Genomic DNA, 23,884 nt, shown 5'->3' with positions numbered 1-23,884 from the left:
AAACTTGTCCATTCATCACTTTTGTGAAAATTTATAGTATAATTTTTCCAGGCAGAAAAAGGTATACATGCACACACACACACACACACACACACACACGTTATATATGTATAACAAAGTACTGCGTGCACCTAGTGTGCAGAAATAACCTGCAGAAAAAACTCTCACACACATAACATTAAATATGTGTGTGTGTGTGTGTGTGTGTGTGTGTATGCTGTCCATAGTAACTTTTCCTAAGGAGCTTGCCAAATGCATGCTTTCACAGAATGGAAAAAATAAGAGGCTTTGAAAATAGAATCCCAAGTTGTGTGTGAGTTCTCTGATAACTAGGAGGTAAGAGAGACACATGATGCAGAAGAAAAGAACTCTGTGAGTAGTTGTACCATAACTCTTTAAAGAAAAAAATGAATTGAGAAAAACATTTTGATAAGTTAAATTTCTTGGTGGTAGCTTTTTCTGGGGAAAAGGATGGTAACATTTGCATAATGTGTAAAAATAGCTAGTTGGTGCTAACTTAACTGTAAAAGATTCTAAGGGGTTGGAGAGATGACTCAGCAGCTAAGAATACATCCTGGTTTCCCAGAGGACAGGAGTTGGTTCCTGGCACTGATGTGCCAGCTCATAGCCCTCTGTAACTCTAGTTCCAGTGGGTCTGATGCCCTCTTCTGGCCTCCAAAGCACTGCGTGCACTTAGTGTGCAGAAATAACCTGCAGGAAAAACTCTCATACACATAACAGTAAAAAAATACTAAAAAATCCAAATATTCATCCTCAAAATAAATAACACATGTGCAAATATTAACAAATATTTAATAAGATGCTTTGCATAGAAATGGAGCGGAGTAGTTTCTATGTACCCCTTCTGCTCTGTGTATAAACACAAGAGATGTGGCAGCATTTGGGGCAGCAGATCACAGGTAGTGTGCTTATCTACAGAGCATGATTCTGCTTAACAGCTAATAGCTAGCTTAGCGCACTCTAATGATCAAAAAAAAAAGGTGTGGTGTTTACCAAATACACCTTGAATAATTCTCCTTAATAAATGTACTGAGGGCATTTCCAACAGGGCCAGTCGGTAGTCAGTAAACACTTTCATCTTCAACCTGTGCTCAACACACTCGCCATCTTCCGCCTGTGTTCAGTGCTCCCTCCTACACTCAGTCTCTGTTCAAGCCAACCCCCATCTTCTGCTGCACACTGTGCATTCCAGGCCGAGCACTTCTGTACACTGAAACTCTACTCTTGGGAGCTGTGTGGACACTATCTAATGATTATATATCCATTTTCACCTTCACTGATTTCCATTTTTCATGTGATCGGAATCTACACAACCCAAAGCATCTGTCTATGATCAGTAGTGATTATCAGCATAGTTCATGGCCAGATGTCAAAGCTGCGAGAGTGATTCGTTCTTCAAACGCCTGCAATGATAGTAACCATATCTGCACAGAGAAGGTGGTTTGCATTGAGGACACACAGATCGTCTCTGTACATCCAAACAGAGAGTTCTCAAGCCTTGAGATTCTGATGGGCATTGCTGATTGACTCAAGTTCATGATCTAAGAGTTTGTTCCACACCACTGCAGCACACCTGGTATAATACCAGGAGATGTTGTGGTGCCTGAGACTGCCGCCATCTTGGCCTGACCGTATGCCATTAACAGAAGTTAGTTTACATTTACGTTTACAGGAAGACCCACACAGAATGGTGGAGAAGTTACTGTGGGTTTCCATCTGGGTCGTACGGTCTCAACATTTCACACCTGAGGAGTCCATAGATGCTGAAATTTAAATTAAATACGCTTTCAAATGTAGTCTTTGAATATAAGCATCAACTCTATCAATATAATAGATTTTAAATAATTTCTATTCATTAAAAAAGAACTCAAAAAGTTTTCAAATGGTGATTAACTCATGTACAAAATATACGAATATTGTTTTTAAATTTTTTTAAATGTTTAAAAAGTTTAACATTTTAATTTATGCCTTCATTAAGTTTTTTTAAATATATTTTTGATTACTATTTCCCAAAAAACTTCTAAGAGAGTAAATTAAAATTACTTTAAATTTCCTTTAAATTAAAATTCTTAAAATATAGTTTGTTGGTTTTTTTCCTGAAAATGTTTGTTGTAAAGATGATTATTCTCAAAATATGTTTTATTTTCTAGCAACTTTAGCCACAGTTGTAGCTTTTGTATATTTTAAAATGCATGAGTCAGGTTCATATTTATTTTAGGGTACTTTCCACTCTTCTTTGAGCTAACTGAAATTGCCTTTAGAGAGTATTTAAATTAAACTTAGATGTTTACATGAAAGTGTCATGTGTGAATAAAAAGACAGTCACTGTAAGAGTACACACAAAGTAAACCTGAATTTATTTTATTATTTAAATGGGAAAATTTAAAAGGTGGTGTTTTTAGTAGGATTCAACTCATGTTAGAGTTAGTTTTTTGATGCCTCACTTTTAGTGCCAGGTATGTGTGTTTGTCAGTGTGGGGGTTTGTGCACCCGGGTGCAGTGCCTGTATAGGCCAGAAGAGGGCACTAGGTACCCTGGAGCTGGAGTTACAGATGGCTATGACACACCCCTGCTGTGGGTGCTGGGAACACAACACCAGTCCTTTGAAAGAGCAGGAGTGTTTCTTAACCATTGAGTGATCTTACCATCCCCTGGAGTAGAAATTCCAAAGATTAGCCATGTGGGTTTAAAATTCCTACAGTGCATGGGAGCTCATGTTCTTGCTAGTCCATTCTAGGTTTTCTGTCCTTGCTTGCCTGTCTCTTGTCGTTAAGAAGTATGGTTAGCAGTTTATAGCTCAGTAATAACTAATATGTTTCCAGAATCTACATCTCACTCCACAGATCGTAATACATGAGGGCCTACTTATATAAATATGTCACTCTTAGCATTATTCTAAAAGAAATATTCATACAAGAAAGAGTATAATGAAATCAAACAGTACTTACACTTTTATTATAATGGAAAATTGCCTGTTCTCTACAGTAACAAAATAAATGGAAGGAGTGGTATTTGACATTCTCGTAGGAAAACAATAAAAAGTTAAGTCAGTAAGTCTTATTCAAACCTGTATTGGACAGATATGGCACTTTAGTAAGGGAAAAGTAAACCACACTTCTAAGAAGCAGCATCCTTTATCCAGTAGGAAAGTGAGTTGGCAGGTGGAGGGGAATGTGTTTCTAGCCAGCATCAATGGTGAGAAGTTCAGCACAAACTTACAATAACACGATCCAGCCACTGTCTTTCTCCTACCACACTGTGAACTTATTTTTGGTGCCTCTAAATCTGTAACTTGTTTATTTTCATGATCTCTCCTGAGAACTCAGGAGTGTTCTGAAAAAAAAAATGTGCTCTGTGTTCTGCCTTGTCAGGAGGCAACTGATGCTGTTTATAAAGGAAAACTGTCGTGTGTGTGAGTCCGTGATGTTCAGAAACCAGTCTGCGGTGCCCTGGGACTGACTCAGATTCGTAATGTCAGACTCAAACCACCGTGGCTTCAGAATATGCCCCAAGAACAAAAAAGAGTTAAACAAAAACTTAACTAGTGTTGAGCGAAGTCTGTGATGTAAACTTCGTCTGTGGTCAGGTTTGTCTCATGATGGGGACATCCATGCATTGCAAGATACACAGAGTGCTCATTAGGGGAACATAAACAGCTCTGCAGAGGACTGGCCTAGCAGGCAGAGGCTCTAAGTTCAATCCCTAGTACTGAAAAAGCAACTGAAAGTTGGGGGAGTGTCTCAGATGGCAAAGTCCTGGCTGTCAGTCTCTAGGACCTCAACTCCAGATCCATAAGTCATGCTTAAAAACCTTAGCATGGTGGTGTGTCTGTAATGTCAGAGTTGGGGAAGGCAAAGCAGGCAGAGACACAGATGATTAACCAGCCAGCCTGGTCAGTCCATGACCTCCATGTTCAATGACAGTCTATCAAAACCTATGGTAGACAGCCCTTGAGGAAGACTCCCAGTGTTGACCTGTGGCCTATATGTATTTATGTATAAACATATACATGCATATACACACATTCTCTCTCTCACACACATATATACATGAAGAACAGATTTTTTTGAAGACTACTAATTAAATTCCTAATTTTGATAAATGGAAATTAAAAATCACACTCTTCCTATTTGTTAGAGTTGGGAAATTAGGAACTTTTCTAATAGATATAATAAAATATCACTTTAACTTTATGGACCAACTTTTCAAATTTATATAGAAGTAAACAATTGAAAAAAGACAGCGTTTAGATACTGCATTTGACATCAAATGCTCACACAGCCCAGTTTGAACTTGACACAGAAGCGGGAGACCTAACTGGTCAGTGGCATTGTCTATCACCTCTCTGCCAGGAAACGTACTTCCATATTAGTCATGTTTCTTGTTCCTGTGTCAAAATATGAAGTTAAAGAGGGGAGGGTTTATTTTGTCTCACAGTTTGTGGGAGTCATGGCAGCAGGTGCAGGGGCTGCAGATCACATCACATCCACAGCTAGGAAGCCGAGAGGCAATTTCTGGTGCACAGGGAAGTTTCCCTTTTGGATCAGTCCTAGGCTCCAGCCCACATTAGGATGAATATTTACATCATAGTGAACAGCATCTGAAACCCCTTCACAGACATGCCCCAAATTAAAAGTGCTCACCACAAGCTTCTCAAGACACCTCTCGTGACACAGGTGCCTTTCCATTAATGTAGGTTTAGCTTGACTCTGACTAAGGAAACACCCCCTTTAGGCAGTTGTCTGCTCTCTCTCTCTCTCTCTCTCTCTCTCTCTCTCTCTCTCTCTCTCTCTCTCTCTCTCTCTCTCTCTCTCTGATATTTTCTTTACATTTCAAATGTCATCCCCTTTCTAGGTTTCCCCTCCAACCCCCCCAGTCTCCCCACCCCGCGCTCATCAACTCACCCATTCTTGGTTCTTGTCCTGGCACTCCCCTATACTGGGGCATCGAGTCTTCTCAGGACTAAGGGCTTCTCCTCTCATTGCTATCTGACAAGACCCTCCTCTGCTGTTCTCCATCCACCCTCTGCCTGGCCCCATCTTGATGCATCTGATTTGACAGGATACACACGAACAACATTCCTATGCTGAAACTATGCAGTACATCATTCTTTCAGAAAAAGACAAAGTGTGTATGGACGGTGCTATGGACACAAATGAAAAATGAGTGAATTCGAAAATGTGATGGACAGGTTTTCTTACTTACTATTCTGCTTCAGACAAGGCATGGGATGAATTCAAGTTCAGGGATTTTGTTTTGTTTGTTTGATAGGTAAAGGAGTAGCTTGACAAACCTGATCACACGAATTCTCCCTCTCAAACGTTTGAGTCAATGAAACTCTTATGATGGAAAGAATGTTGTAAAAGTTTTCCAGTGTGTCAATGTGAATCTCAACACAATTTCAGGGATATAATTCAAAGGGTTTCACCATGCAACTCCCTTGAAAATAGCTTTTTCTCCAAGATGGTTACATAAATGTTAAAAATTACATATGTCTTTATGATAGCACATTTAGGGAAGAGACAGAACCTGTCTGGGAAATGTTCGCAGCGTCCTATTGTTGAGTAGGGGGGTTTCTGTGACTCTGCTCTGTGACTTGGTACTAAAGGATATAGTCATTTTATGTAGCTAAGGTGGTTGTAGTGGGTATATTTACTTTTAAGATTCTTAACAAGTTTGATACCTTTTAGGAAAAATGTGTGAATCTTCAGTCAATTACTGTGAATGCAATCCTTGCTTCAATGGTGGCTCCTGTCAGAGTGGTGTGGAATCATATTACTGCCACTGTCCATTCGGTGAGTAGAATGTATCCATTGCTATTTGATCTACAGACTGGCTGTGGCATATGGCTCACCTGTCAGAGTGTTGCATGGAGTATGCATGGAGCCTTGGGTTGAATTGTTGGAACCTTATGCTGGTACACTCTTACAATCCCAGCATGCAACAGAGGAGGCAGGAAGATCAGACTTTCAATGCATGACAGAATATTAACCAATTGGCACAAGGAGGTTAAGTAAAATGAAATAATTAATGCTGACTGTTTTGAAGGTTAATTGTGGAAACACTACCGAGTTCATCACTATAATTATTGTTAGAAAATAAATACCTCAATATAATAACCTTATGAAAACATTCTTTTGGCCTAGAATTTAATAATTAAAATACCGTCTAAACACATTCAATTCTTCCTCAAATGTCTAAGAACAGTCAAAGTATTTTTGTTTGTTTCTCTTTTACATTAACCCAACTATTACTATATTAGATGATTTCAGGACCTAAATGTATATTATACCTTTACAGACAATTCCCAGTAGTTAATAAAATCACTGCCACTGTGTTCTCTTGGAAATGGATGTTATTAGAACCCACATGGCATTTACTGATTTCTTCCAGTTGATCCCCCAAAGTCAGCCAGAAACAAGGCAGCAAGCGACTGTGACTAATGCAACGATTTAAGGCTTCTTTGCCCTTCATCAGAAGCTGGACTCCACTTGTAGGAGTGTGTCTCTCTCTAGTGAGAATGCGGCAGTTTTGCGTGCCTTTCTTCCTTCTGTGCCCCCACCCCCACCCCCCGGGCCTGAGATCTGCAGGTCTACTGGCTGTCCAGAGGAACCGAGTAACCAGTGAAATGTCTGTGATGCCAGACAGAGAAGAAAATACAACACTCAAATTTAGTTTTATTTTCCCAACTAAGCACACCACTGAACTAATTTTAGGGATGGGATGTAAAATGTAAGTATGGAGTCATTTAGAAAGCTCATTGGGTGCAATTGCTTCAATCTCTGGAATGGTAGATGAGTGAGAGTACAGTGGGCTTCCTAGGGTTGTTCTCTGACCTCCACATGCATGTGTCACACACATTTTTCTAACACACACACACACATACACACACACACACACACACCAATAATAATGATCCGAAAACAAATGAAAAATCAGTTTTATCGGTACTTCTGAGACTCAGAAATTAAGGTATTTGTTCAAAACCAAGAAAAGCTTGGCATAGACTGTCCGTGATGGTTTGACCAGAGAGCAGGTGGAACCATGGACACTGCTGGTGTCTTGCCAACATCACATTTTTCAAGGGTCTCATCAAAATGCTCACAAAGCAAAAATGTTTGTCAGTATGAAAACAACCATTTCCTCAGATCTCCTACAAGGCCATTTTATTGGTATCCCACAGTCAGGCTTCATGATTTAGCTTGTGTTTTGGAAGGAAAGAAAAGTAAATTGGAAGAGAAAGTGGAAAATAATTTTCAAGTGACTGACAGAGTGTTTATGATGTTAGAATTCCTTGCCATTTCTATTGCAAATATGCATACTTAGAACAATTAATGCCAAACAGTTTGATAGTTTTCCATATGGTGCTGATACAAAACCCACTGTTTTGGGGAGAGAAGAGGGGGTGAACCTTGGTGTCCAAGTCGGTCTTCCCTCACCCTGCAGACACCCCTGGGGTAGAGAAACAGCACACTACAAATTACAGTAGACACGAGGCTGGCAGTCCAGATCCCACCTAATTCCTTCCAAAGGCAAAACCCAAAAGCACTGTTGAAATGTAGACACTGTCAGCTGACCATAGAAGCATTTAGAAAGAAAAACAAAATAAAAGGCCTTGGAATTCCAATACATCATTCCAAGCGGCACAGACTGAATTAGAAGGGAAAGTAATTTGCCTTCTTAAATTGAATGTGGGTGACACATACAGAAAGAAGTGGCAGATGGAAATGCCTCAAACAAAGACCCAAGGCGGTGACACACAGGGTGGCAGGACACACATCCCACTCCATAACTTCCCTAGGGGTTTGAAGCTGGAAAAACTGATCCATTCACAGGATCATTTGCCAAAATTCATTCCTTAGATTTCAATACATTTTTAGATTCAAAGACATACAGGTAGATAGATGATAGATTAGTAGATGATAAGTAGATGATAGATAATAGATAAATAGATGAAAGGTAGATGATAGATAATAGACAGACAGACAGACAGATAGGTAGATAGGTAGATAGATGACAGATTATGTTTTAGGAAAAAATAGTTTGAGGTTTTATAGATGATCTAGCCTTTGAGATTTTAGTTCTTGTAATTTTGTTATTTTGTATTGCATATTTACAAATATGCAAGTGCTGTGTGTGTGTGTATGTGTATGTGCGCATGTGTTTGTGTGATTACATAGCAACCTGTAAACTATCCCATATGTTTATGTTTGTGTATATACTATATATATATATATATATAATCACTAAATATTTTATAATTATAGAATATTCTTCTAACAAGAGAGATTGGGGTACATATCTTTAAAGTAGATGTATAATATCTCTTGGTATCTTTATCTGGATTATTTCACACAGACATTTGGAAGAGAAATTTTAAAAATATGCTAAATTTTATTTTTATATTTAAAAGATGGGAGATATCCATTTCACAGAAATAGTAACAAACTCTTCAAGAAAATCTGTATACACATTTTCATATTTGAAAATACAGTGTGAACTTGACTACAAATACAAAGCTCACTGCCTAATATCTACACTTTTCACCTACATTTGAATTTTATCTTTTTGTATATTAGTTATACTGTAATAAGAAACTACCCACAGAAACACAGTATGTGTGATTTACCTTCGCTTTTTATTTAGCTTTATTTAGTTACTCCTTGCTTGTAGAAACAATATACAATGCAATTTCTAACTAATACACAGGCATCATTGTTTTTTGTATAAATAATATGTGATACAAATTCATAAAATATAAATGATGTATATGTAAGTCAATGGCATAGGAAAGGTCACCTATACAATATATTGCATGTGTGTCAGTCCTCTAATATTTCCTCTTTGGTTTAAGATTTAAGCCACTCACCTCACTTCCAGAAGATCCTGCTATACCACTCCTGGGCATATACCCAGAGGATTCCCCACCATGTAATAAGGATACATGCTCTACTATGTTCATTGCAGCCCTATTTATAATTGCCAGATGCTGGAAAGAACCCAGGTATCCCTCAACAGAAGAGTGGATGCAAAAAATGTGGTATATCTACACAATGGAGTACTATTCAGCCATTAGAAACAATGAATTCATGAAACTCTTAGGCAAATGGATGGAGCTAGAGAACATCATACTAAGTGAGGTAACCCAGACTCAAAAGGTGAATCATGGTATGCACTCACTAATAAGTGGATATTAGCCTGGAAAACTGGAATACCCAAAACATAATCCACACATCAAATGAGGTACAAGAAGAAAGGAAGAGTGGCCCCTTGTTCTGCAAAGACTCAGTGAAGCAGTATTCGGCAAAACCAGAATGGGGAAGTGGGAAGGGGTGGGTGGGAGGACAGGGGGAAAGAAGGGGGCTTGCGAGACTTTCGGGGAGTGGGGGGTTAGAAAAGGGGAAATCATTTGAAATGTAAATAAAAAATATATCGGAAAAAAAAAGATTTAAGCCACTCCTAGTCATTTTACTAACTGTTGTCCCTGCCTGGAGAGAAAATGACAAAATAACCTGTGGAGACATTGCAAGCACTTCTAGACGATTTTATCTTAAAGACTGGATACACAATGTGACTCAGTCAAAACAGTTAAGCAAGATTGGTGTATGTGGCTTTGAAGTTTTTCTCTTTCTCATGATTCCACAACCTTGGTTAAGGTGTAAATTCTCTGTGAAATGGTGGCAGTCACCCCTTGAATCTGAGCAGCTTCCAGACTCTAACATCAATGCATTACAGTGGATACTAAATCTAAACTCAAAAACAAAACCTTTCAAAGGTGACAATGGACCCTGCCTGTGGCCATCGGTCACTTTCCAGGTATCAGACACATCTGCCAGTATCTGTGGAAAAATCATTTTGCCTAGTATAGTTTCATCAATAAACCTCATTTCATATTAACCTTTTTAAAGAATATTTATTTGTTTATTCTATATATGTGAATACACTGTAACTATCTTCAGACATACCAGAAGAGGGCATTGGATCCTATTACAGATGCTAATGAGCCACCATGTGGTTGCAGGGAATTGAACTCAGGACTTCTGGAAGAGCAGTCGCTGCTCTAAACCACTGAGTCATCTCTCCAGCCATAAAACTCATTTTCAAGTTGGAAAAAGACAGTACCAAGACATGGAAGGACCAAAACAAAGTCATTCTAAATGAACTTCCTGCAAGTCAAAAAATGAGACAGATAAAAACTCAAAATGCTTGACCCTGGAAAATAACATTGAGTTGGGGACTTGTTTTTTAAATCAAAGCAGCCAAATCTACCATCCTCATTTGAATTACTATGGTTTTCAAGAATTATAATTGTGCATCATGGCCTTTGTGGTGGTTCATGATGTTAATTCCAGCTCTCAGGAAGCAGACGCAGGAGAGGATCTCTTTGAGTTTTAGTAGAACCTTGGCTGCACAGTAAAATGCTGTGTCAATAAAATTAAATAAAATAAAAAAATAAAAATAAAAAGAACAAAATTACATATTATAAGAAAAGCATTGTAGCACGGTAAATTTTATAAATAAACTAATTTTCAGTGTATTTTGGGAAAGAATTCTCTTCAAACATATTCCTTTCCATTGTCTTTACATTTTAAAATTGAGGTACACTGAGATAAATTCCTAACTCATCAAACAACATTAGCATCTCATCTCTTTCATAAGCCACATACTTCTCTGTGTTTTCTTTTTGCAACGCCATGAGCAGGGCCTGCTTTATGCCAGCCATGACCGTGGAGTTTTGTCGAGTTATAAGAATGGCAACTCTGGATATCGCTTGAGAAAGGGAGGGTGATAATGACATTTTTAACTGAATGATTCACTATTGTATGTGAAATATTTTGCTAAGAATAACTTCAGAAAACATCGCTGGGCTTCAATGACCTTTCTTTTCTATGCAGGTGTCTTTGGCAAACACTGTGAGCTCAACAGTTATGGATTTGAGGAATTGTCATACATGGAGTTTCCCAGCCTGGACCCCAACAACAACTACATTTATGTCAAGTTTGCCACTATCAAGAGTCATGCTTTACTTCTTTATAACTATGACAACCAGACAGGAGAGCGGGCAGAGTTCCTGGCTCTGGAAATTGCTGAAGAAAGACTCAGATTCTCATATAATCTGGGCAGTGGGACATACAAACTGACCACCATGAAGAAGGTGTCGGATGGACAGTTCCACACGGTGATTGCGCGGCGAGCAGGCATGGTGAGGCTTCTCTCCTCCTTCAGCATTCCTTCTCTGCACTGCTGCCCTTCAGCAAGCCTTCCTCAGAAGCATACATACAGGTCCAGATTGCGGGATAATATACAGGATTGTTGTATGACCTCAGAGCGATATTTTTCTTTGGTTCATGTTGACTATGCTGAAGTTTCAGGAAAACTGAAGGATGAGAAATGTACAGTCAATACATTAGCGGCCCACACAGCTCAGAGGCTTAAAGGCAACCTAGAACTATATTTAAAACGACAATTTGTCTGCCTCCAGGATTATTACCCTAACTGATAAACATGTAATTCATGTTACATGTTGAATGTAAGGACAAAGGGAGTTGAAATTTACAAAAACTTAGAAAAAGATAATATTTAATATTTGTTATATCGTATTGAGTGATTCTTTTTCAGCTTTCTATCTCATTGTAAAACAAAGCCACAGTCATCTGCTGAGTTCTTCTGTCCATGGCTGCAGCCAGAGCTGGACTGTGGTCAAGTTTTGAGTAATACTAAATGTGAAGAAAATATTTCCGCTCTTATTAATTTGGCCCCAGTGGGAAGATGTGCCCTTGCTTCAGAAAACATGCAGAAAAAAAGAGCTTCTATTTGATTTTGAATCTCTTTTGTTATACATTTCACAACAAAATTGTTGGAAATTGGCAAAATCATTAGCCTCCAGGTTTTCACCATCTGATAGCCAGACCAGAGATGTCTCAATTGACACTCCTGTTGACAGGAAAAGAAGGAATATATTGGCTAGAAAATGTAGTGTTATGAGGTGGTGTTTAAAGAATTCAGAAGATTAAATTTCATGGGTGACTAGGACCTTTATATCTTCTTTAATTTTTTTCATCAAGAGCTTACAACATCTTACAGCCTGAGAATACTCACTACAGATGCCAGCCAGAGTTGACCAGGTATTCATTGGTTGCACATAGGCACTGTCTATTTGTTGAAAGGATTTTGGGGTCTTTAACCTCACTATTTTGCGCATTTGCTCTGCAGTGGTGTGTTCACAGTAGTACTCAAAGTGCCTCTCTGAGATGCAAGGTTGCTTTTGAGGTTGGTGTCTCTCAGTTTGTTCAGATAGCACCTCAAGCAGTATAAAAAAATTGGGACATAAATATCTTGTATTGGATTGGAATAGCAGATTTTTTCCAAAAAAAATGCTAACATTTATTATAATTTACTTTTAAGGAGAGTAAGAAAAATATTCATGCAGCTCATTGAAGTTTGTAGAGATTTTAATAGCTGTTAGATATATTAAAAGTGAATGAATAGTATGTTTTAATATTAGTATTTTAATACTCAGTGGGCAACAGTGATAAGTGGACTCTATTAATAGTTTCTGAGAAACGAGAGGCTTAAAAACCTTTTCACATCTTCGCTTTAATCATTCAGGTTGCTGGACAGTCCATAAACTTCATAAGCAGAGCTGTGAAGGTGAAGTCATTTGCATTCGTCATGAAAGTGGCTTTATATTTAAGACAGGAAACCTGATGCCTGCCCTGCTTTCATGCAAGGAAGGGGTGCTGATGAACTTGCTATGCCCCTGTGGTGTTCCTGCTATTTATTAAAATCAACCTCATGACTGACAGTCATGAGTGGGCAGTGCTGTGGATGTACTTCCTTCAGATGTATGTGCCATGGCTTTAGAGTAGCCTTAAGAATCCTTTCACTCTATCAGGAGAGGCAGTAAGTTCACCCTTACAAATGTTGATGGACTCCCTCTAACTATGGGAAAATGCAACGTTGACTCTTCCAGCATGTAGTCTCCTTGGCCACTGCCCATAGGGCAGACCTTGGCTTCTTCAATCAGTTTCTTGGGTCCTCTCTACACCATCGGCGGCTTTTTCCTGATCAAGTGGTCTGTTTATACACTGAATCTCTGTCTGTAGGACTGTGGTCTCTCAGCTTGCATGAAAATGGCTGTTGACTGTGACTGAAACACAGATGCGAGGTTCTAAGCATAGAGCAATGCATTTGTTAACACAGGAGTTTGCCAATATTATTTGAAATAATAATTTCTAACATCAATGAGGGCCTTTACTTGATGTCTGTACATTTTTATAGGGAGATGAGGAAGGAGAAACCAGGATCATAATAGGCTATATGGATATAATTATAATCAGTGAAAAAGAAGGAATATTTAAAATATATTTTGCAACATATTATAATATATATGTATATCAGACACCTTTACACTCTCTTTTTTAAATAAGGCAGATAGAATAAGTCTTGAAAAAATTTGAAAGATTTACTAGAATATTGGATTATAGAGCAGATATTTTTATTAAAATTGTGATCTCATAGAATTGAGATTTTTCAGAAAAAATAAAGCTTCTTAATCCTTTCTTGTATAAATGAGGCAGGACACACACACATGTGTATGTATATGTATATATATATATATATATGCATATTCATATATTCATATATGAATTAGAAATACCAAGGAGATCTGCACTTATATCTAAATATTTAAAGCAAGTTATGTGGTATGCTAAGTATACATTAACTCAAGAAATTCATAGTAATAATATTTTCAATTATCCCACATCAAAGCAGTGCCAGCAGTATCTGCTGGGGGAGGCTGATGTCATCAGAAGGCCCATGGTGACCATTCTCCTCTCTTGCTTACAGGCAGCTTCTTTGACAGTGGACTCGTGCTCGGAGAATCAGGAGCCAGGCTACTGCACTGTCAGTAATGTGGCAGTTTCAGATGACTGGTAAGCGAAATGACTGCTCAGTTCTCACCATCATTGAAATTAAGATTTACAAGAACTTTAAAATAAGTATCCTCCAGATCTAACATTTTTCACTCCCTCAAAGAGATTATCATTCTATAAAGTAATGAATGCCAGTGAAATGATATTTCAATGTTCATTTTAAAGGTCACAAAGCCATAGAGTCAAGGACAAGGAATGCAGTATCTACTGCAGTAGAGCTGTTTAGATTGTCCTTCACGAAGTGCTTTTATGTTTCCGGAAATCTAGAAGCCAGTAAGACATGATCACCATTTAATCAGACAAATTCTTTTCATGTTTTCCTGGTAATATATGCATGATTTCCAATAGCGCTTCAAGCTGAATTACAGCATTGGCCAATCCAAGGCATATAGGATTTTTGTCAAGAGAAGTGGAGATGCACAGTGACTTCCCACCCAGTTTTAATCAATATGCTTCAGATGCTTCAGGGCTCGCCTTGGCCTTGGGGATCAATCAGTCTCTACTTCTGTGCATTTGGTCTTCTCTGCAATGCTCTTTTTTTCTGACAACATGGCCATGTGCATCTAACTTGAATAGTTATAAATATAGTTTCATAAGTTTCACTGTATTTTTAATAAGGAGACCAAACAATCCTGGGAACAGCTGCTTTTGTGGATGGGTGTTGACCTGTGATGCTCATTCCCAAAAAGCTAAGTAATTGAGTGAAATGTGCCCTGTGAGTTTTGAGATCTTTACCTTTTCATGTCCACGTAGGACTCTGGATGTTCAGCCAAATCGCGTCACTGTTGGAGGAATCAGATCACTAGAGCCAATCCTTCAGAGGAGGGGTCATGTGGAGAGCCACGATTTTGTGGGCTGTATAATGGAGTTCGCTGTCAATGGACGGCCCCTGGAGCCCAGCCAGGCTCTGGCAGCACAAGGCATCCTTGATCAGTAAGATTTTATGTCTTATCATGAAACAATGCAAGTGCAGACAATGAGCATCCAAAGGCCCCAGATGGGTCCTTTCCTGATTGTCAGGGCTTCTGTGATGTGGCCTGACCTGTAACTTGTCTGTACCCTCTTCCTGGTCACTCTGTCCCTACTGTTTCCCACATCCAGTGTTCATAGTTCACAGTAGGACTTCATACTGCTGTTTCCTCAGTTCGGAATGATCTTAAATGACACCATTCCTTGAGATCTCAATACAAAAGTCCTTCCCTTATCCTGAATTGGGAGATACAGGAGCCCCTATGCTCATATGTTCTTAAATTTATACAGAGGAACTCTGTCTAATAAACTACATAAACACATTTCCCCTTATTGTCTGTTAGTGTCTTGGGGTGAAAAAGCTCTTCTCCATGAGTATGTGTATTTATTTCATCCCATTATGTACACGGTTGGTGTCATACCTGGCTTGTATATGGACAATGATTAGCATTGAATTACAAGTGTCTTTCTGGGGTACCTGTGGACCTAAGTTCTTAACATGTGGCAGTGGACCATACTAGGCAAAGATTTCTGGACCATTATGTCAGAAGTTGTCACCTTTGGTTGTCACTATATAAAATACTTTATTTAGCCTTCATCTTTAGTGTGTGTCAGACTGTGTTATGAGGTTGTATGTCATTAGTTGCTGCAGGGAAGCTGGCACAAGCCCCTTCCCATCCCCTAAGCCTGCTATTAAGCCCATTGATCAGTCCGCGTCTGCTTCAAGACAAGTTTCCTTCTTCCAGTTTGGTGCTTCATCTGTCCTTTCTGTGGCTCTCTTGCAGGTGTCCTAGATTAGAAGGCACGTGCGCTCGCAATCCCTGCCAGCATGGTGGCACCTGTGTGGACTTCTGGTCATGGCAGCAGTGTCAGTGCATGGAAGGCCTGACTGGGAAGTACTGTGAAAAATGTAGGTCACCATTTTCACCTTCACAGGAAACCATTGCATCCCCAGAAAGTATTTATATGTGCACCTAAGCATGTTACTGCATTTGGACTCTAACATGGTCATTATTAAGTATTTGAAATGGGGTAAAATACAATGACAGTTGTAAATTGACCTCTTATCTGAAGAATCAAATAACTGGGCTTAACTAAATACTTAGTTCCACCTTATAAATGTATTATCATGGGTTATTTTATGTCATATATCAGGTAGTTAGAGACTCTAAAACTTTAGCAACTATATTGAGGTTGTATATCAATATTATCTAAGGTCTAGTGATATTCCTCTGGTCACATTGTTTATGTCTGGCAGAACAAATTTACATGCGCTATCACTGAGTAATGCCCAGTTCCAAACAGTGTGTGATAGTGTGTTAAAAATAAAAGTCACCGTCTATTTTAACTTAAGTTGGTTTTGAGTATTACTAAGTCTGCTCATCAATGAATTTCCACTTAAGCCCTTGTGGTGACCAAGACAAATGTAATACTCAAGCCATCAGCAAAGAATTGCTCTCTAATTGAAAGCTGTGTATTCTGTTCTACCCTGAGCCCTTAGGGCCACCATTATAAGAACTGCTTTACTTTTAAATGAATGGTTAGATTATTGCTTAATTCAGCCAGAGGCAACTGATGACCTTTGAAGGAACCATTTGTTGCTACTGTAATAGAGAATGAAGAGAAATGAGTGATAACATTGGAATATATTATAATCAAGAAGATATTAGAGAAAGACATTATAGATGTATCTCAGCATCTTGGCTATGAGAGAGATGAGGGGGGAGAGAGGGGGGGGAGAGAGTTACCACGTGTTATTTCTTCAGTGAGCTGACCTGAGACTCACTTTTGTAAATATAGAAGTAATTCTGCGCATGTTATTCTGTTTGCCTGTGTAGAGTATAACCTAACACCCAGGGCAGAGTTGCCATCACTTCATTTCCCCAGCGCCCCTTCCTGAGTTATGGTATTGGTTATGGCGATGTTAACTTTTTACTTCTGGACTGGGGGTCTTTTATCAGGTCTGATCTTGTGCCGTCCATGACAATGACTTCAGGTAGAGGAGGTTATAAGTGGAAATAGTTGATTCGACACTTTTTGAGGGTTCATAATTCTAAAAATCAGAGACTAGAGGGCATAAAGACCAAAGAGCCGAAGATTCCCAACTGTTAAAGTATATTTGCTTAATAATTTCAGGAATGCCTTGAAATTGGGTCAAACTTTGAGTTGCGCATTTTAGCAGTTGGCTGTGTATCCCATGTCCAGGCTTTCTGTTCCTCAGCAAAGAGTTTGGATGATGAGTCCCCTGGTGATTATTGATTGTCATAAAGGGTTTTATGTTGCACAGATCCAAAAAGGACTCAATAATTGGAAATACACTTGCACAATTATTCAGAAATGGAAATTGTTTTCTCAGAGGAGGACCAGGGACAGTGGTTTTAGAAAGTAGAGATCTTTGTCATTTCTAATACTCTGACTAATGCTCTAAACTATCCAATGAATGCCTTCAATTTTCCCCCTTCCTTCTTGGCTTTCAGCTGTCACTCCAGACACTGCCTTGTCACTAGAAGGCAAAGGACGCCTGGACTACCACATGAGCCAGAGTGAGAAGCGGGAATACTTGTTGACACAGAGCATACGGGGCACCACATTGGAGCCTTTTGGTGTCAACAGCCTGGAAGTAAAATTCAGGACTCGGAGTGAGAATGGCGTTTTGATCCATATCCAGGAAAGCAGCAATTATACCACAGTGAAGGTGAGTGAGGAACCCATGGTGACCCATTACATGTTCCCTGTCTGCTCTGGGGGCTCAGTCACATCTCCTACGAATGCTGTCCTTTTCTTTACAGTCTTAGAGTTCTTGCCCATGTTGGGCAGTAATCCAGTACCATCTACCTTAAGTGTTTCCAGGGCCTGGACCAGAGTAAAAAATAAAATCCAAGAGGGCCAGTTTCTAAACACCTTTGTCTTGTTTTAGAGTAGAGCCAACGGTCAGGTAGGCCAGGATGGATAGGTGGTCAAGTCTGTTTTGCCTGATAAAATCATCATCACTTTCCCTCCTACTGTAAGCAAGATAAAGCAGGAAGAGTGTACCTTGATTATGAAAAATTATTTTTCATCAAGAATTACTTTAAACACTGCTAATATAGGTTAAATGCTAAGATTAGAGTAAGTATTTAGAAATTATCTGACTTTGTTCTGAAATATACTTTTCATTCATCACCTAGGAAAAATCCATGAAGTTAAATGTATTTGGTATTTATTGTAAGTAAAATTTCTTTTTGTCTCTCCAAATAAGTTTTAATGAGAGTGAGAAAGGGAGAAGTGTGTGTTGTGGGGGAGGGGAGGCAGCAATCTGTGTGAGGGATGTAGTCTCAGTTCTATGGAGACAGAGAAGGACATGAGTTGTTCTTCTATCATTTTCTACTTTATTCTCTTGAAACAGGGTCACTCTTTATGCCTAGAGCTCACATGTCTACTTTCCTGGCTGACCATGTACATTTAGGATTTGCTTGACTCCTTTGCAGCTATTGACATGGGTGCTGGGGTTCCAAACTCAGGCAGGCTCTCACAGCAAGCACTGAGCCATTTCTCTGTCCACTTTAAATAAAATAAACTCAAAACAATCATTTTCAAAATATGCATTCAACAAGAGTGGATTTCTCTCTAGGCTTTTACTTCACATTTCCTCTCTATGGCTAGAAGTAAAAACCAGTTATTCGCAAACCATGGGCTATCCTTTTCCCACCCCTGTGACCTTTTAAAAACCTGAAATGGCATCCACAGTCTTTCATATGTGGATAATAGTGCCAATTCACCTATGAAATCTTCCATCAACTGTTTAACAATATCATTCTGTGTTTTATAATTTTATTGATACTTTTGTATTGATTTTAGAAAATTCTTAAAACAAACCCATGCTCACTAACTTATTTTTCCTATCAAAATTTTGAAACACATAGAACAGTATTATCAATTACTTGATTTAATTCACAAATAATATTAAAAATGAAATTGATGCTTATCATTAAATTTTAGATTTTGGTTTTCCAAGTCTGTCTGTACAGCCAATTCTCTTCCTACTGTATCTTAGGTGTTTATTTTCAGTAAGGCACACAAAAGGCCAACTCTTTTTTCTGGTGATCTACATGTATCTTTCTTAGGCATTTGTTTCTAGATCGCATTACTCCCTATTGTAACTCTGCGGTGTTTGGAGGTGATGCTTATTGGAGGGGTAATGGTGTCACTACCATGTTTTTGCTGGAGATTAGAGTTGAGTACCCTATAAATCAAACAGTACCCCAATGGAGAACTGTGTGGTCAGTAATGTCAGTATGGAATTTGAGAAAAGGCCCTGATTTTCTATAAGGATATCTTCAAATTTTCACAATACCTTCATTAATTAGACTAATATCTTGGTTCATCAATTAATTATAACTTGTAAAACAAAGAAGTGTTTAAAGTATGCTTGATATGTGTTGTTTTTAATTTCTATTCAAAAGCAAATTAGAAGCAATGAAGGTAGAAGATACCAAGAGAGCCCTGGCCAGGAGAAACAGGACCTAAAGAGCCAAGATCTTAAGAGAGTGGATTCTGTCCTAGAACATCATTTCTTGCTGGAAGGGGACACTGAGGGGACTCTGCTCAAAGTTCCTCCATTTTGAGAGGCCACACTACAGTTTTTGCATAAGATTATCTATGACATTGCTTCCAAGTCCAGATGCCATTTAAATGACATATGACACATTGCTCTCTGCAGTTTCCTTCAGCCAAGAAATTCAGACAACGTATTACGTGGCTGAAGATTTGAGAGCTTTCATAAGGAAGTGGCTGAATGTTAGGGTCTGTCTTTGTCACTGTGAAGTTCAATAGGATGGCAGCTGTTGCTTCCTCGACATGGTGTCACAGAACTAAAAATGAATTGGGCAAAATAACTAGTCATTAGCAGCCATGACATTTAGTGAGAAAATTGTGAACACCAAGTTTTCAAAACTAAAGAGCTTGGCAGGTGAAATAAGTAGAAAAGGAAAAAGCAGCCAGAAAAAAAAAGGGTAAAATGGATTCAGAAAGTAGCCATGCTGGGCAGGACTTGAAGGGGCTGCTGGAATGCAGTTGAGGAAGGCTGGGACAGAATGTGCTCCTCTAAAGTCAGCCGCTGTTCATCCAAGACCCATGACTTTATTTCTTTTGGCTCACCTTCTAACCCTTTCTTAACTCTTCATTTATTGAATTCCCCTACCTCTCTCTGTCTCCTTCTGTCTCTCATCCTCCACACTTACATATGCACACACACACACCCACCCACACACACACACACACACACACACACGGCCATAAGGTTTCAGGTGGTTGAGTGTTTGAGGATATAGTTAGAATAACCTAGGAGAGAATTCTAGAATAGTTCTGCTCTGACAATTTAACTTGCATATACATATTACATTTACATACACATATGCGGTGTATGAGTGTATCGTGCTTGCACATAACAAAGGTGCATATGCTGCAGGCAACAGTATAACACTTCTTGTCTCCTTCTATTTTTCTCTGCCTTATTGCTTTCGATGGGTCCCTTACTGAACTGGAAGCCTCTCATATTGCTAAGCTCTATGGTAAGAAAGCTTAGATGCTGAAGTCATCAGGTTGTGCCCAGCTTTTTATGTGGGTGTTAGGGATTTGAACTCAGGTCCTTACACCTACAAAGAAGCCCTTTGACCCACTGAGCCAACTCCAAGAATACGAAAAATATTTTTTTGTCTTGAATGATCACATTAGAATATTACTATCTGACTGGTTTATGGAACTGTGTGACATGAGTTTTCCTCAAAGCACAAATGAAATGATTTTCAGTGTTCCTGGAAGTGGTCCTTGCATATGGACATAGTGTCTGAGCTGAGTGACTCACGGAACTGATCCATGCTATTCCTTCAGTCACTCCTGGGTCACTGCATTTTCTTTGCCTGGACAGCAGTCCTATCTGGCACCAGGGATGGGAAGGGCTCTCTGACCCATGGGCTCATCTTGCCTTACAAATTATTCATTTTCTGAAGGGTCAGCTCATAATACTGGAAACTTTTGAGTTGGAAACTGGAGTGTCCTGTTACCTAGTGTTCTAGTGGGTGAACTGAAAGACATCAAATTCCTTTAGATAAATTGAAGAGACAGCTGTAGTGAAGTCCTGGCCAAATCCCCTGTTATTTTATAGTATTCCACTGTGGAAATGAAATAATGAATCCCATTTTTTCCCTAAAATTCCAGGGTTGTGGGACACAAAGGAAAAGCTACCTTTGTCATTGCTTTTCTAATTGCTCTGCCTTCAGCTTCCTATTCACTGTTTGATATTGGAAGTTTTTATTTTTATTTTTTAAAACCATTGTAGCCTTTTCCATTTATTTTTTACTAATCTTAGTGATTTGACATGTGCCCCTCTGTCCTTGAAATATAAATAATGACGAATAGTACAATTAATGTCAGTTATTTAGGCTATCTAGTCACTTCAGTATTTCAGCTTTGTTCTGGAGAATTGCACACCCCTCAGGAAACTATGTATAAAATTAAAACCTTTTAGAATTAGTAAATAAGCAATTATGTTGTCTACTGTTACCATGACATTTGTGAGCACTTTGTATTGCCACAGACTCCTCATTTGTTCCAAATCCTTCAGGTTGGTATATTTTAAATACATCTTTTTTTTTTTTAATTTGAGGACATCATGTTTGACTTGTGCATGGTTTTTAATGTGTCTTTCAGATTAAGAATGGCAAAGTGCACTTTACTTCAGATGCAGGTGTTGCTGGCAAAGTGGAGCGAATCATTCCAGAAGCATACATTGCAGATGGCCATTGGCACACCTTCCGGATCTCAAAAAATGGAAGCACCACTGTGCTGTCTGTAGACAGGATACACAGCAGAGACATCGTCCATCCCACACAGGACTTTGGTGGCATAGAGGTGCTTTCCATGTCTCTGGGAGGAATTCCCCCCAACCAAGCCCATCGAGACACTCAGACAGGTAAATGCCTAGTATATCCAGAAGGAAGATAAAGCAAAGCAAAATCTGCCCTTCAAAATATAGGTGATTTTTGTAGCAACTGAGGTAGGATGGGGTAAAATTCAGTTTATTTTATATGACTTGCCTCCATAGAGTAATTCCATCACAGTGTAGTTTTTGCAAAAGGAGTTGGATTTCTGATTCTGTGATGATGAATCTTCTCATGAACATAACTGTCTTTAGAGATAATGGGATCAGGGCACTATCACTATTGTTAACTGTTTTTGTCTATGCTGCTGAAATCTGGTTCAAGCATGAACTGCTCTGATGCTTGGCTTGTCCTCAGGACCACTGTTTATTCACTCCTGTGTTCATCAAAGCCAGTCTCCTAAGTAACACAGGAGAACAGGGAAAGGAATACCCACCAGGTCCTCACAGGACATAGATGTTACTGAATGTCAGTGGTACAAGGGGAAATGCAGAAACCCATGTGTTCTTAAGTCAGAAGGATGGTGATGAGTGTCAGAAGGTTTAATTGATGGAAAATATGAGCACAGAGGCAGATAATGAAACTGGGGAATGCAAGAGGGTGTTCTGGTTGGAAAGTGTGGACTTAATTATTTCATGTGCAGGACAGTGAAGATTAATTAAGATTTTAATGAGTATTGCAGTTAAGCATGGTGTAGTATTGGCCATCTTTCAGGCTGCGTGTGAGGATGAACTGGGGAAGAGTTCTAGAACCCGGTATTAGCACACAATATCTGGGAAAGCACTGCATTACGGAAAGATAGTGTTTTAATGGGATGGCCAAGGCATGATACCCAAGTAAACGGGCTCAATAATCTGGAGGCCATTTCCAGTGAAGATCTGGGAGAATTCTGACTTTTCATGTCAAACAAGCTTAGTGTTACCAAGGAAGGGGGCTTTTGGAGAGGACAGAGAAGCGGATCTCAGGGAATCCTGGAGTTTCCTATGGAGCAAATGGATTTGAAACACCTTTGAAGGGCATTGAACAGATATGAGGGACTCAGGCTAGACATAGGCTAAAAATGTCAGCCCCGTGTGTATGGGAGTATTGGTGGGTGTAGATAAGATGGGTGGTGTCCCAGGTAGGTGTCCCTGAGAAAGGGTGTAGGAAGCCAGGGGTCTAACCTTGAAAAACTCTAAAAGGGAAGGAGGGCTTAAAGGAGAATGAGTTGGAACAAATGTGTGGAACTTTCAAAGAAGACAGAATGTCATGGGAAGAAAGAGGAATCACACGAAGGAAAAGGAGTCAAAATCCAGGGATGCAGAATCAAGAATCAATAGCCACGGAAATTCTGGAGAGAGCACATCAGGCTAACAATAAATTGTCTCTTGGGTGGGAAAGTGTGTTGGAACAGAGGAAAACATAAATGTGGCACCAATCATAGAACTGTAGCATAAAGAAGAATTCTAGGTCAGAAGTCCTTATATATAATGGATTTTAGAATATGCACAGTCTATTTGGATTTTGTAAGAAATCAAGACAGAGTAGCTTCTGCTATTCTTGTATTCAAAATAAATTCTTGTGCCTTCAGATAGGCACTCCCTGACCTCAGTGGGCTCAAGCCCATTCAAGAATTTCTTAGTTGTTTCTATTGTTACTACTCACTACTAATAAACTGCTTGGGACTCCTGTTTTGGGACTGTTTTCTAACTCCTGCATCCTGGCCATTTGCAACATGGGTGACCAAGCTACCTCCTCATCCTGGGAAATTCCCCAAACACCATGGCCAAGGTGTTTCTTCTAATCCACAATGGCCCATTCTTGCCTGTTTGGAAGGCGTCTGGTCAGTGATTGCACACTGTAGGATCTCGGAGTTGTAGCAACCCGCCTTGACTTTGTTTTTTCCGATGTTCTTAAGAACATTTTGATCTCTTAGTAACCCTTGGTCTTTGGCTTGTAAGAATCAAACCGATAAACTGATAAGTCATTAAATGGATGAAAAGGGAGAGATGGGTCAAAATGATTCTGGCTGTGGAGACCTTCCTCAATGTTCGGATTTTC

At 39.2% G+C, this 23,884-nt stretch overlaps 1 protein-coding gene across 1 annotated transcript in view; it reads left to right on the top strand.

The window, feature by feature from the left end:
• Fat4 (FAT atypical cadherin 4) overlaps nt 1–23,884 on the top strand; it is a 131,173-nt gene that overhangs the window by 104,088 nt on the left and 3,201 nt on the right. Inside the window, exons 11-17 of the mRNA XM_052180593.1 lie at nt 5,712–5,816; nt 10,917–11,224; nt 13,873–13,958; nt 14,712–14,891; nt 15,713–15,837; nt 17,405–17,622; nt 21,615–21,876. Coding sequence (XP_052036553.1) covers nt 5,712–5,816; nt 10,917–11,224; nt 13,873–13,958; nt 14,712–14,891; nt 15,713–15,837; nt 17,405–17,622; nt 21,615–21,876 — 1,284 coding nt within the window. The remainder of the gene's footprint in view (nt 1–5,711; nt 5,817–10,916; nt 11,225–13,872; nt 13,959–14,711; nt 14,892–15,712; nt 15,838–17,404; nt 17,623–21,614; nt 21,877–23,884) is intronic.

The sequence above is a fragment of the Apodemus sylvaticus genome, chromosome 4, assembly GCF_947179515.1.
Source record: "Apodemus sylvaticus chromosome 4, mApoSyl1.1, whole genome shotgun sequence".
Classification (NCBI taxonomy): Eukaryota; Metazoa; Chordata; class Mammalia; order Rodentia; family Muridae; genus Apodemus; species Apodemus sylvaticus.
The sequence above is the reverse complement of the archived record's forward strand: the minus strand, read 5'-3'. Positions and strand labels throughout refer to the sequence as shown.